The sequence below is a fragment of the Canis aureus genome, chromosome 1, assembly GCF_053574225.1.
Source record: "Canis aureus isolate CA01 chromosome 1, VMU_Caureus_v.1.0, whole genome shotgun sequence".
NCBI lineage: Eukaryota > Metazoa > Chordata > Mammalia > Carnivora > Canidae > Canis > Canis aureus.
The window spans coordinates 37,443,404-37,457,169 of record NC_135611.1 but is presented as its reverse complement, the minus strand read 5'-3'; the positions used below and the strand labels follow the sequence as shown (position 1 = coordinate 37,457,169).

At 35.1% G+C, this 13,766-nt stretch overlaps 1 protein-coding gene across 12 annotated transcripts in view; it reads left to right on the top strand.

The window, feature by feature from the left end:
* EPM2A (EPM2A glucan phosphatase, laforin) overlaps positions 1-13,766 on the top strand; it is a 291,240-nt gene that overhangs the window by 26,571 nt on the left and 250,903 nt on the right. For 2 of the 12 annotated variants that reach the window (XM_077896056.1, XM_077896066.1), the window contains exon 3: positions 7,515-7,557. The exons of the other annotated variants lie outside the window; for them this stretch is intronic. In XM_077896056.1, the coding sequence (XP_077752182.1) occupies positions 7,515-7,557 (43 nt within the window). The remainder of the gene's footprint in view (positions 1-7,514; positions 7,558-13,766) is intronic. 12 annotated transcript variants of the gene reach the window in all.

Here is a 13,766-nt window from a genome sequence, read left to right as displayed (position 1 = left end):
GCACATGCTGTCTCCATTGCCCCCATTCAATGGTTGTGATTTTTATATAGATTTAAGTTGGATGACTCTAATGTGTTGATCCAAGGTATAATTTGTATGCATTTGGCTCTGATGAAGCTTCAGTTTTATTTATATGTACATTAAGCAATCCAGACATGTTGCTTCTGATCAGATGTGGTATCCTTCACTGGACACAGGCAACTTTCATGAGTTTATATCGACAAAATGCTAAATCAGTACTGAGACTTAGAGCCATAATTCAAAATTATAAACATTCTAAATACCTTTCTATTTGTTTAATGCATACTTATGTGTATCTCACATGTTTGATACCTACATAGCCTAAGTCCTCCAGCCTTCTATGATAACTCTTTTTTGGACCATTTATTTAAAAATGCTTGAGTTCTCAATGGACATACCAAGAGATTTTACTTCTTTTTGTAACCCAGAACCACCTTTCCCATGGGGTATGACATACTGCTATTGTTTACCAGTGTCCACATCCTTTCCCTGTGGGTGAATTATTCTTCTTTGGCCTGCTGAAGAAGAATATCTTTGTCATATGGCTTATTTTGACCAATAGAACATAAGAGGAAATGGTGTTGCTTTGTGCACTCTTTTCTCTCAGCCAAGAGATTACTATTGATGTTCCAAATAGTAACTGCTCTGTCTGATGATCCCAGCATGAAGATGATGAAAATGTGAAGAATGGCCCTGACTTAACCAGTCTACAGTGAATGCCACCATGGGCAAGAAGTAGACTTTTGCTCTTCTATGCCACCTGATAACTTGGGTATTTATTATCATAGCATGTCCTATGATCTAAAACAATGCTAGCATTTGGCAAATTTTCATTAAATGGTTGATGAATGAATGAACTCTTGAGCAAGGCACTTTCCAGGTGTCTCAACTTAGTATACTCATACTCTCTGTGTTCCCATCTTCATTGTATTTCTGGACTAGTGACTTTGTAGCCTAGGTTAGAAATGCACCATTGTCTTCAAACAACATTTTTTCTAAAAGACATTTGAGGAAAAAAAAAAAACACATTATTTCACGAAGGAGACATGTAAATAATATAGAATATAACACAAACCTCACAGGAATTTTTAAAGGAAAAATACAAGCCTTCCAAGAATTTTCATGACAGTGGGGTACTGGATCAAGCTATGTTTCTGAAACCCCTTGAAAATATTGGAGAAGTCTTGATAATCTTTGAGTCTCTGTTTTCTCTTCTCTAAAATACAGTAATTAGATGAGAGTAGTCAAAGACCCTTTAGGAGGGGCTACATGGTGTAAACAGCAGTGACCTAGGAACCAGCAGCCTTGGGCTCCGGTGTCTGCTTTGCTCCTAAATATGCGTAGGACTCTGTCAAGTCATTTAATTGACTAGAACCTCTGAAAAAGATGTACTCACACAACTGCTATCTGTCCTACTGGATTTTATTTTTGAGGAATAAAAGATTTGAAAGTACTTGAAAATTATTAAGCTTTAATTATAATTAAAATTATTAATTATAAAATTATTATCATTCCAATTGAAAATTGATAGGAAATTCTTGCAATCTTTTCAAATTTGAGGATTTCATTGATGTTGTAATTCCACTGGGTGGCAGTATTTCACTTGTACTCTACTATGATCCTATAGTTGGTGCGTAAGCTTAAAGAAAAAAGTTTAATCACAATCTCATTCTCTCCCAAACCTTATCTTTCCACTTTCGCATCCTCTGTATTCCCTATCTCCCAAAACAATTCTGAAAAAGACAGTTACCATTCATTTAAAAAAGATTTAATGACATAAATGTGAAGACAGTCACTCTAAGCAGTTTATCCAGAACTTTTGCTTCATTTGGGAAGAAGTGTTAAGATAGCTTAATTTTGCTTAGATGTAAGCAAATTAATGTAGGTAATTAAAACCAGTTAAAAATCACCTACAAAAATCTTGAAGTTGGCTTTTTTTGGTGAATGCTTTAAAAATGATTTTTTTTTCAATAAACTCAGGTAGACATTTTTGATTGATAATACTATGGATGCTTATTTTATCCTCTGTATCATAAGATCATAAGGTCGTTATGCCAATTCCTTTGATGTCTATTGGAAACATTCATCATGGTTCCATATCAGTTAACTTTATGCCAGAATTTCTTAGAGAATTAATACTGCAAGATGAGTTAAATAAGACAATTACCTTTATAAAGCTTGGTAAGCGATTCCTCGCTTACTCCTGTTGATATTAAGGCCTCAATGTAAGTGGTGGGCAATGTAAGTGATGGGCAAGATCTACTAGCGTGGTCTTGTCCCGTAGCATGGAAAACATAACAGTTCTTTAGCAACATAATAGGATGCTAGTTTTCATTTGTAAGGAGATCATTGATGCAATTTTTAAATGGCCGAAATTATTTCATTCTGTACCAGAGAAAGCAGCTACTTTGAAAAAATTAGGCTGTTTATAAAACTTGATATAGAGAAATATTCATTTTTAAATGGTGATATTTGATAGCAAATTTTAATTTTGTGCCAAGTAAGTCTTTGCTGTTTTCAGGGAGAGAAAAAAAAAAAGTTAAAAAAATGGTTGTCTAAATTTGAATTGATATGTAAATGAAAATTTCATCTCTTTCTCTGATGGCCATAATTATAAAGCACAATTCCTTTTTCTAGTATACATAATATGATAAGCTGTATGCATTGTGTGCATGAGCATTGAAAGCATTTTTTTGAGGAAGATTATTCATAGCCTTGCATTTATTCTCAAAGGAACTTAGGACACACAGAAAGTAAAAAGGAACGTTGATGGTTCACCATCATTACATATTTTTAAGTAGCTTTAAAATTGCTTTAGAAGTCTTACCTCATCAAATAATAGTCCTCATTTATATGAGGGGAAAAATGGAAGAACAGCACATCTTGGTTTGAGTAAAGAATTTTAGAAAAATCTCCCAGTGTTTTGGTCCACAAATTAGAAAGTGACAGCTAACTAATAGATGAGATAGGTGGATTCATGCAGTTGAACAACTGAGCCTAATGTACTCTGATTGATGAACCAATACAACATAAGGGAGAGTGCAAGTGGCTTTTTACACACACACACACACACACACACACACACACACACACAGCCACTTTTTACTTTATTCTAGATCTTTTCCTGCTAAATCTTTATATCGGTAACCTGGGAAGCATGCTTATCAAATTTCCTGATAAGAGATAACTGGGAGAGATAGTGGCTATTTCGCTTGAGAGAAGCAGTATTCAAAATATGAAGTCCCCAAAGTAGGAATAAACCCAAAAGAAGAAAATAGAAGTCAAGTCTTATATTTGTGTAAGTTATTTTATAAAAATAGAGAACTAGAGAAATTTGTCTTGATAACAATTCAAAGTGAAAAGATTTGGGAGTTTTGATTAGTTTTGATTTTAGGGAGACGAAGCTGGCATTGTTTGGGAAGAAATTGGTCAGAATTTATAAAGTCGGTGAGTTGCCAGAAAAATCAGTGGCCTTGTCTTTGGAACATGAGCCCATGTGGAGTTACTGTTATTGTAGTCTTGTCTTGAAACATACATGTCTGAACAAAGCTGTTTTAAAACAATTTGAGCTCATTTTGGAATATACCTGTTTTGTTAGTGTACAGTTTGCAAAAAGACAAGAAAGACTGGAAGAGATGTAAGAGGGGAAAATGGCAGTTAAGAGTTCTTATTGAACACGAGCTGTGGTAGGTCATCTGCTAAATCCTTCATGTGGATTATCTAATAGAATTCCCTCACAACAACCCTGTGAGGTAGATAGTACTAGGATTCCTTTTTCGCAAATGAGACCACGGAGGCAGATATTGCTTACGTGAATTTCTCATTACTGTTTACAGACAGTAAATAGTGTGGCTTGGAATGGAGTCCCAGTCTGGATCATGAGCCCCTGCATTTAATTGCTCTACTATACTGCCTTCTAGAAGAGAAGTATTATGGAGCCAGTAGAGGAAAGATTTAACAGAGAGTGGTCACTATCTTTATATGCTGTAGGCAGGTAAAGAAAGATGAAAAATGAATCTGACAGGGGATAACTTCATTTCAAGTTTTTTTCAGTGACTTGTTGAGGGCAGATGTCAAATTGTAGTGCTCTGAAGAATAAATATTGAAGGAGGGTGTATTTGGTGAGGACAGGGCTAGTCAGGGGAAAGATAAAGTTATAAGAGATGATGGCCAGGCAGCCAACAGGAAAACTGGAAGCAGAGGCATGGGGAGTTTTATGGCTAGAAATGGAAGGACATTTTCTGTTACAGTAAAGAGGTTCTACAAACCAAACATATCAGGAACTATACAAATAATCTGTTCTCTTTTCAACTGTCTTTTGGGAAGTTTCAGTTTTTCAACATAAAGTACACTAAAATGGTTTTAGTTTTGGGGCACCTGGGTGGCTCAGTCGGTTAAGCATCCGACTCTTGGCTTCTGCTCTGGTCATGATCTCAGGGCCAAGAGGCTGAGCCTATGCTGGGCTCTGTGCTCAGCAGGGGAGTCCACTTGAGATTCTCTCCCTTTTCCTCTGCCCCCTGCACCCGACTCATGTGTGCGCACACACACACACACACACACACACTCTCTCTCTCTCTCTCTTCCTCACTAAAATAAACTTTAAAAAATGATTTTAGTTTTACTTTTGATTTATTTAAAGATACTTTACAGTTTACCCAATACATGCATTGGGTACTTTTGAATGAAATTAGGTAAAGACATTGATACCTTAAGAAATGTTGTTTTTCCTCTAAAATGGTTTGCTAGAGAAAGATGACATGCTTAGACTCATCACAATTACTCTCAGTGGCCTAATTAGCATTTTTCCCTACCCCGACCCCCACTTTTCTTGTCTAACAGAATCTTGATTTACTTTCATAGCACTGGGATGGATCGTTATTACTTTAATCTGTGTGGTGCTCTTATTCCCCCGAGCTAGCAGTTGGTCTAAGGATAGCTGTGTTACCTAGTTCTGGTTAATGAGATGTAAGAAGTCTTTCAAGTTAGGCTCCTAGGAAAGCTTTCACTTTTCTCATGAAGATGAACAGAGACTCTGCCCTTTCTCATGGCTAGGAAGTGGAGTGTCCAGACATGATGCCTAGGGGTCAACCTTTGAACATGAGCCGACAAGTATGACAACAAGGTCACTATGTGAAGGATGGCAAAGCAGACATTTAGAAAGCACTTAGTGTTACATCAGTTCTGGGCTCCTCTTGTTATGTGAGAGACCTGTATTCACTCAAGTCACTGTTGGTCAGATTTTGTGTTGCTTGCATCAAAGTCCTAAGACCAGCAAAATCCTTCTTCAGCTGTTTCTTATAAGGATGTGGTTTATGGTTATGGTAACGTTTAAGACCATCTCTCTGATCAACCCTCATTACAGCCTGTAATGTCTCATTAAAAGGGTTGAAAACAATATGGCTTATCCATTTCAGAAACAATTTAGTCTTTAAAAATTATATTTGACCACTCTAGCCTGTATTTCAGTTAGTTGTGCATTTCTAGTTTCTTTCAAGTAACTAGAGTAGTGCCTGCATTATGTTTGCATCAACTCTATAGTATCAGAAAATATTTGTGCTGTGAAAGAAACCAAAGCATAAAGACATTAGAGATGGTTTTCACTTCAGAACTAGATCAGTTCAAGGGAATGTTTTATTAAACCCTTTGTCTCACATTCTAGAAAATCTTAATTGAAGAGAGATATTGTACCTAAACATTTACTTACTATGAAACTGCTGAAATGTGTGTCTCTCTGGTTAGCATGAGGTTAAATGTAAAATAATCCTCAATGTTCTTCCGAGTTCCTGGGATGAATAGGATTATTTTGTGTTCTTTGCATCTAAACGTTCACACTCTTGAAATATGGCTGCTAGGGAAGGTTATCACCTTCTGACTCGGCATTGTTTGGCTTAAAGTACGCAAAGATAGGTGACATGGGAGCTTTTGTAGTGGGCATAAAGGTATGAAAAATGAACTAGTGAAAACTGGTTGGAAGGATTTTCTATCTATAGTGAGTCTAATACTATATAGATGCTTTATCTATTTTTAGAGTGTGACTTGGATTTGTGTTCAGATGATGAAACACAGTGAAATTTCTAGTCAATTCTAAGAGTGCTATGGAGAGAAAAATTGACCTACCAATTTAAAAACAACGAAAGTCTAGACACTACCATAAAAATGGTTTAAATGACAGTGGGGAAAATCAACATTAAACATTATTAGCGCAATAAACAAAAATTTATTAAACACATGAATAAACATCTCTGCATGTGACATAGAAAGTAAATGCAGTATCCAGGAAATATATCCAATTATCCAGAGATGGAGCATTTTAATATGCCTATCTTCTTGTTTAAGCTCTTGAGTCATGGCATAATTAGCTACCAAAAGATTTGATCGCTTCAAATCAGATGGTCAAATCTTTGGCTTTGCTCTTGACTATCACCACATTAAGTGAATTATTAATATTTTAGTCTTGGTGCTTTGAGTCAAGCCTAATAAGAGCTATCTAAGGTTCAGATTTTCCTTTAAAATTATATAAGGAGAGCTCTGTTACTGTATTTAATTTTAAATCGAAGTGTAAGTTCCGGTTATGCCATTGTTTGGGATACTTTTCAAGAAAAGCTTCAATCCTTGAGATGCTTTCCATTTTGAAATGTGTGTATCATCATGAATCACTAATTAATGTGAATCTTCCACGTTAAAAAAAATCAGACTTCTTAAATAATAGCTAGAGAAGTGGTATCTCTATTCTCTGCTTTTCCAAGTCAGTTGTTTTACAGTGCTTGCTTTAGAATTTGGTAAGTAATATGAACCCACCTAGACTCTATTAGGTCATCACTTTACTCACTGGGATAAACAGATTTGTTGCTATTATCTATTTTCTGCTTTGAATCATACTCATTCATACATTGCTGTGCCCTCTGCTATGTATCCAGAACATACCCTGGTGTCAGTCACAACTTGAGGGTCATCCCCTCCATCACAAATCCTTTCTTGGTAATTCTGGCTCATACCGGTCCAACCATCCCCATTTTTCAGCCATCTACATCCATGTACACTTTGGGAAACTATCATAGGCTTCTTTCCTAGTGAGCCAGTTGCTCCTTACAATACATTTCAACATAATATTCCAGTCACCATACGTTGAAAGTGGCATCAGAAAGGAAACCTATTTGCCATTCTTGAATATTCTATTTATGTGTTAGTACTTTATCATGTGGTTTTACAATTATTTTCATAACTTAAGGTAGCTTTGTTTCATTCACTAATTGCTTTGTGTAATCTTTGTCTAATGAACAGGGTTTATTCATTGTGGGAATCATATTTTCAGTTTCATTTGTCAACCTCACTTTACTGCAGGACTGGATATATAAGCTCTCAATAATACTTGGATATGAACTGGATTAAACTCTAGAATATTTCATGTATATATGAGTGCATTAGTCTGCTTAGGCTGCTATAGCAAAGTATTAAAGACTGATGACAAATAACAAAAATTAATTTTCTCACAGTTCTGGAAGTTGGGAGTCCCAGATCAGAGAGCTGTCAAATCTGGTGAGCACCCCTTCTGGCTTGCTGATGGCTGCCTTCTCACTGTGTTTTCATGTGGTCTTTCCTTTAGGCCTGCATAGAGAGACATCTCTGGTGTCCCCTCCCTTTTTTGTGAAGACATTAGTCCTATTGGGTTAGGGCCTCACCCTTATGATTTCATTTAACTTTAATTACTTCCCTGAAGGCCCTATATCTAGATACAGTCCACCTTGGGGTTTAGAGCTTCAATGTATAAATTTTGGGGAGAACATAATTTAGTTCATAACAATGAGATATTACATATTGATAAATCTTTTAAGAAAAGAACTATTGAATTTTTCTTTTTCTAGAAGTTCTTTTCCCCCCCTCATATATTTTTTCAACCTAGCTTGATGTAAGCCTCCCTTTCACCCATATCTTTCTGTAATCATTTAAGTTTCCCCTTCTAATGTTTTCTGCTTTGTATGGTTGGGCAGGTGTTAATTTTTTTCTTAAAATTCTTAGCTGGAACTGATCAAGGTTTTTCTAGGAATTTACTTAAAAGATTCCCTGTGGAGGCTTGGCAGAGAGTGGGTCCAAGGTTAAGCTTTATTAATCACTCCTGCTGTTCCTCTTTTTTGCACACCGCAAGCTCACCTTTGAGAGGTCCAACACATCATATCTGGCTACCAGACAGCTGTCTCAAGGACTTTTGCGGATTATCCCATAGAGTTTGAAGCATGTATCAATGGTCTTAAGTCTGATTATTAATGAGAAAAAAATGAGTCAAGGCCTATTATGGACAAAGGTATGAGCCTGCTGACTTAGAGTTTCATCAAGTAATTGTCTTAGGCTGAATGACTCATTTTTGACTAAAAGGGTTAGGTAAGTTTCTATGTCCCTATGTACTGAGAGGATGATATTTATGTATCCCACATTTCAACTTGTCATTTGCCATAAAAATTGCAAGCATCATTAATCATCAGTCTTGTGCTTTGAAAGACAATCACACAGACACACATGTATACACAAGTGCATGCATGCATGCACATGCGTGCATACACACTTGCATGCGTGCACACACACACACACACCTGAGCTAGGTGTTTGATTTATTACCATAATCACCGTGTCACATTTGATATTGTCTTTCTTGGTTCTCTAGACTCTAGCCTCCTTAACAAATAATATTTTCATATCTTTCATAGCAAAGTGTTGTTATCTCTAATTCCTGTTTTTATCATTGCTAAGTGGGCCACTTACTTGTGTTTGTACTCATTATTATTTTTAATCAAAACCCTCAGAGCTCTTCCTGAATTTATTGGATTGTTTTGTGTTGGATTTTTCTTAGGAGTTATTTCAGCTTTAACTATGTAAACCTCCTATTATTTTAGTGGAATACAATACAGGAATGGGGCTTTGTCCCCTTTTGCCTGAGTTAGTATCGAATTTTCTTCATATCCCCAGGTAGTCATTGATTTCCTAGTCTTCATTTGTCAGATAACATTGTTTTTGCCATTAGCAGGAAGTGTTGTCTACTTACATTTTTCATTTAATATTTGTGCATTTCTTTAATGAAATAAGATAAAAATATTTAAAAATATTCTATTGAAGTTGTATTATTTATCATTTTCTTATTAGAGCTCATTGTTTTATTTCTTAACACTTCATTCTGTTATGCATGTGCAGGTTCTGAATATAGATATTTATTTTACTATATAAATGTAATCAGTCCCTATTCCTAAAGATTTGGGAGTTTGGAACCTCTCTAATTTGCCTGTGTAAGCAATGAAGGCTTACATCCTCATGGTCGTCCTTGACTTTGGTTTCCTGCTTCCACTCTGCTTAGCAGATGTGCCTTCTTGTGGCACTGCTTAGGCTACCCTATTCTACATCAAGTCAATGTAGGCAAGGAATCCAGTTTTGTTTTTTAAAGATTTTATTCATTTATTCATGAGAGACAGATTGAGAGAGAGAGAGAGAGAGAGAGGGAGGCAGAGATACAGGCAGAGAGAGAAGCAGGCTCCATGCAGGGAGCCCAACGTGGGACTCCATCTTGGGTCTCCAGGATCACACTCTGGGCTGAAGGCAGCGCTAAACTGATGAGCCACCTGGGCTGCCCAGGAATCCAATTTTTAAATAAATTTTTATTCTTGGATTATCTTCTCTCCACACAAGAAATTGATGTGAATGTCATAGATTATATTGAGAGTTGGAGAAAGGGAGAAGAGAGGATGTTACAGAAGGGCAGACAGCTTCATATTAAATACCCAAAATGCTTTTACCTGCTCTTTGGTGTTCTCATCACCAGCTTGTTCTGATTATCTGCTTCACCTTATGTAGTTTACCAGCTAAGTCTTCTCTTTCCTCTTTCTCCATCTTACCTTTCCTTCTTAATCTTCACATCCTTTTCCCCCATCCTCTCTTTCCTTGATTTCATCTGAGTCCCCTAGTCTATAAAGTAGTTCAGCTGTCTCCCATTACTAGCCCCAAACTCAGCTATTTCTACCATTGCATATTGCAATTCATCAAACTGAACAATTGGAACAGTCTACTCTCAAGAGGCATTTGGTTGAACAAAAATATTTCTTTGTGTTTTATTTTGTTTTGCATTTGCCATTAGAACCGAATATCAAAATGCCAAAGAGTTGGTAATGATTATACCTTGTTTGTACAACTTTATGCACCAATAGCTTCTGAGGTAGTAACAGCTGGGGCATGAGAGAGATTTGATTTGGGTGAATTACTAGCTAGAGATTAATGTGTCAGGTTCAGATTTTATGTTCATGTGCTAGAAATCAAACCTTCAAAGCAATTAAACTACAAGGAGGATAGATTAAAATAAAATAACATGAATAATAATTAGAATTTTAATTTTAAGTGGACTACACTATCCAGTAGATTTTGCTTATGCAATATAATTTCAAAACTTCTAACTTTGTAAAAAGTAAACTTACTTTAAGCTGAATTTTCAAACTCATACAACTATTCGAAGTCATGTGTTGGTTTCTTACTCTTTGGTTTTTATTGGAGTGTCAGGGAGCAGGCCTCTTCTTTCTTCACATTTCTTCACTTTATTTTAACTTACCTACTTTGCCTTGATGAACAAATAACATGATGGCCAAATTTGCTAAAGTAGGTGCTTAATGTTAATTAAATCAACCCTTTCTGCCAATAAGAGATCAGTTTATCCTACTTCAGTGAGCTGTTTGTATGTTTATTTATTTTAAATTAATGCTAATGAATAACTGGCAAAGGCTAGCTCTAATCTGGACAGATAATTTACTCGTACCTACTCTCCCCCCCCATTCATTCTCCTGCCACAAAGTTATTCCTTTAACCTTGTACAGCACAGCCAACTGGCTCTTTTATAAGGGTAGATGAGAGTTGGAAAAGTTAACTGAACTTCTAGTCATAAATCATCACTGTGGCATTAAACAGTGTGTTATATATATTGTATTCTTAGGCCAGTCTTCTGGAACAGAAAATGAATTGGAAGCCTAAAAATGTTCCAGTCTTTCTGGAAAAAATAAAACAAAAACACCCAAGAGTTATATGTTTATTAAACTTTTTATTTTGAGGTAATTGTATATTCACAAGCATTTATTAGAAATAATAGGGAAAGATACTGTGTTGCTTTTATTATTTCCCTCAAGGGTAACATTTTCATTACTACAAGGATCTCCAGGTTACTCTTATAGCCACGCCCACTTCTCCTCCTCCACCAGAACCCTAGGCAACTACTAATCTGTTCTCTATCTCTATAAATGTTTTCATTTCAAGAATGCTATATACATGGAATCTTACAGTATGTAATTTTTTGAGATTGTCATTTTTTCACTTAGCATAATTCATTGGAGATTCACCTAGGGTGTTGCACACATCAATAGGTCAGTCATTTTTATGGCTAAATCATGGTGTTGATGTATTATAATTTGTGAAAACATTCACATACTAAAGGACATCTGGGTTGTTTCTAGGTTATTTAATGAATAAAACTACAGTAAGATTCTTCTACAGGTTTTTGTGTGGATAAAAGTTTGGTTTCTCTGAGATAAAGGCCAGGAGTAGAGTTGGGTTGTATAGTTCTTCCAAGTTTAATGTTTCTAGGTTATTTAATGAATAAAACTACAGTAAGATTCTTCTACAGGTTTTTGTGTGGATAAAAGTTTGGTTTCTCTGAGATAAAGGCCAGGAGTAGAGTTGGGTTGTGTAGTTCTTCCAAGTTTAATGTTTTAAAGAAATCGCTTAACATTTTTCCAGAGTGATTGTACTCTTTTATATTCTATTAGCAGTGTATGAGTTATCCAGTTTCTCCCAGCCTTGTATCCAGCATTTGGTGGTGTTATTATTTTTTATTTTATAAAAATAAAAAAAAATTTATAGGTGTATAGTGATCCTCATTTTGGCTTTAATTTGCATTTTCCTTAAGACAAGTAATATTGAACATCTTTTCAAGTACTTATTTGCCATCTGTATATCTTCTTTGGTGAAATGTCACTTCTTATCTTTTTCCCAATGCTAACTGGATTTTTGATTTACTTACTGTTAAATTTCGAGAGTTAATATTCTGGATGCTAGTTCTTTGTTGGGGCATATATGATTTGCAGTATTTTATTCTAATCTATAACATGTATTTCTCCTAACAAAGTCTGTTGCAGAACAAAAGTTTATAATTTTGATGCAATCAAATTTATACATTTTTTTTGAATTGTGCTTTTAGTGTGAAGTCTTCTAACTGAATACTAAATTTTTTTTCCTATTTGCTTTTCTAAAAGTTTTAAGTTCCACCTTTTATATTTAAGTCTACAATCCATTTTTAATTAATTTTTGTATAAGATGTAGAGGTTGAGTCATCCAATCCATTAACATGGTATGTCTTACCATTTATTAGATCTTTGATTTCTTTTTACCACATTTTGTTGTTTTAAGCATACAAGTTGTGTACATGTTTTTCTAAGAGTTATGTCTAAATGGATGGTATTTTATTTAATATTAATGGCCAAATGTTCATTGTTAGTATATGGAAATACAATTTATTTTGCATGCTTATCTTTAACTTGTGGCTTTGCTAAACTCTTATTCTAGGAGATTTTTAAAAATTATTATTGAATCCTTGTGATTTTCTTCATAGACAATCATGTCATCTGTAAATAAGTACAGTTTTCTTTCTTTATTTCGTTTATCTTTATATCAATGCCCTATGTTGAAGAGATTGTATAGAATTGGTATTGATTCTTCTTTAAACATTTGGTAGAATTGTTCATTGAAACTACATGCGCTTTGAGAGTTCTCTTTTGGGGGTTTTAAAATTACGTGTCCAATATCCTTAAGAGTTATAGGGATATTCAAATTATGTATTTCATATGAAATGAGTTTCGGTAATTTGTGGTTTGAAGATGGTTTATTTATTTGTATGTTTATTTTTTAAGATTTTATTTATTTGAGAGCATGAGTGGGGGCTGGGGAGTGGGAGGCATAAGGAGAGGAAGAAGCAGACTCCCCACTGAGCAAAGAGTCCAAGATGCATGGAGCTTGATCTCAGGATCCTGAGACCATGACCTAAGCCAAAGGCAGACACTTAACTGACTGAGTCACCCAGGTGCCCTGGGGATGGTTCATTTCATCTAAGTTGTTAAATTATGTGTGTGTTTTTTTTAATAGTTTCTCTTATACTTTTGATACCTGGAAGGTCTTTAGTGATGTCCCTTCTTTCTTTCTCTCTTTTTCTTCCTTCCTTTAATAATTTGTGCCTTTTCTCACTTTTCTTTGCCAGTCTTGTTAGAGATTTGCCAGTTTTAGTGATCTTTTCAACAAATAAGCTATTTGTTTCATTGATTTTCTCTGATGTTTTTCTGCTTTTAATTTCATTGATTTCCATTCTCTATTCTTTCTTTCTTTCTGTTTGCCTTGGATTTATTTGGCTCTTCTTTTAATTTCTTGAAGTGGGGCTTAGATAATAGACTTGAAACTTTTCCTATTTTTACTGTATGCATTTAGTACTATTAATTTCCCTTACGGCATTGCTTTAGCTGTGCCCCAATATTTTGATATACATTATTTTGATTTTCACTCATTCCAATATATTTTTAATAACTTTGAGACTTCCTTTTGACCCATAGATTATTTAGAAGTATGTGTATTAATTTCCAATTATTTGAATATTATCCGATTATCTGTTATTGGTTTCCAGTTTGATTCTATTGATGTTGGAGAAAACATGTGTGATTTAATTCTAAAGTTTTGATATTTTC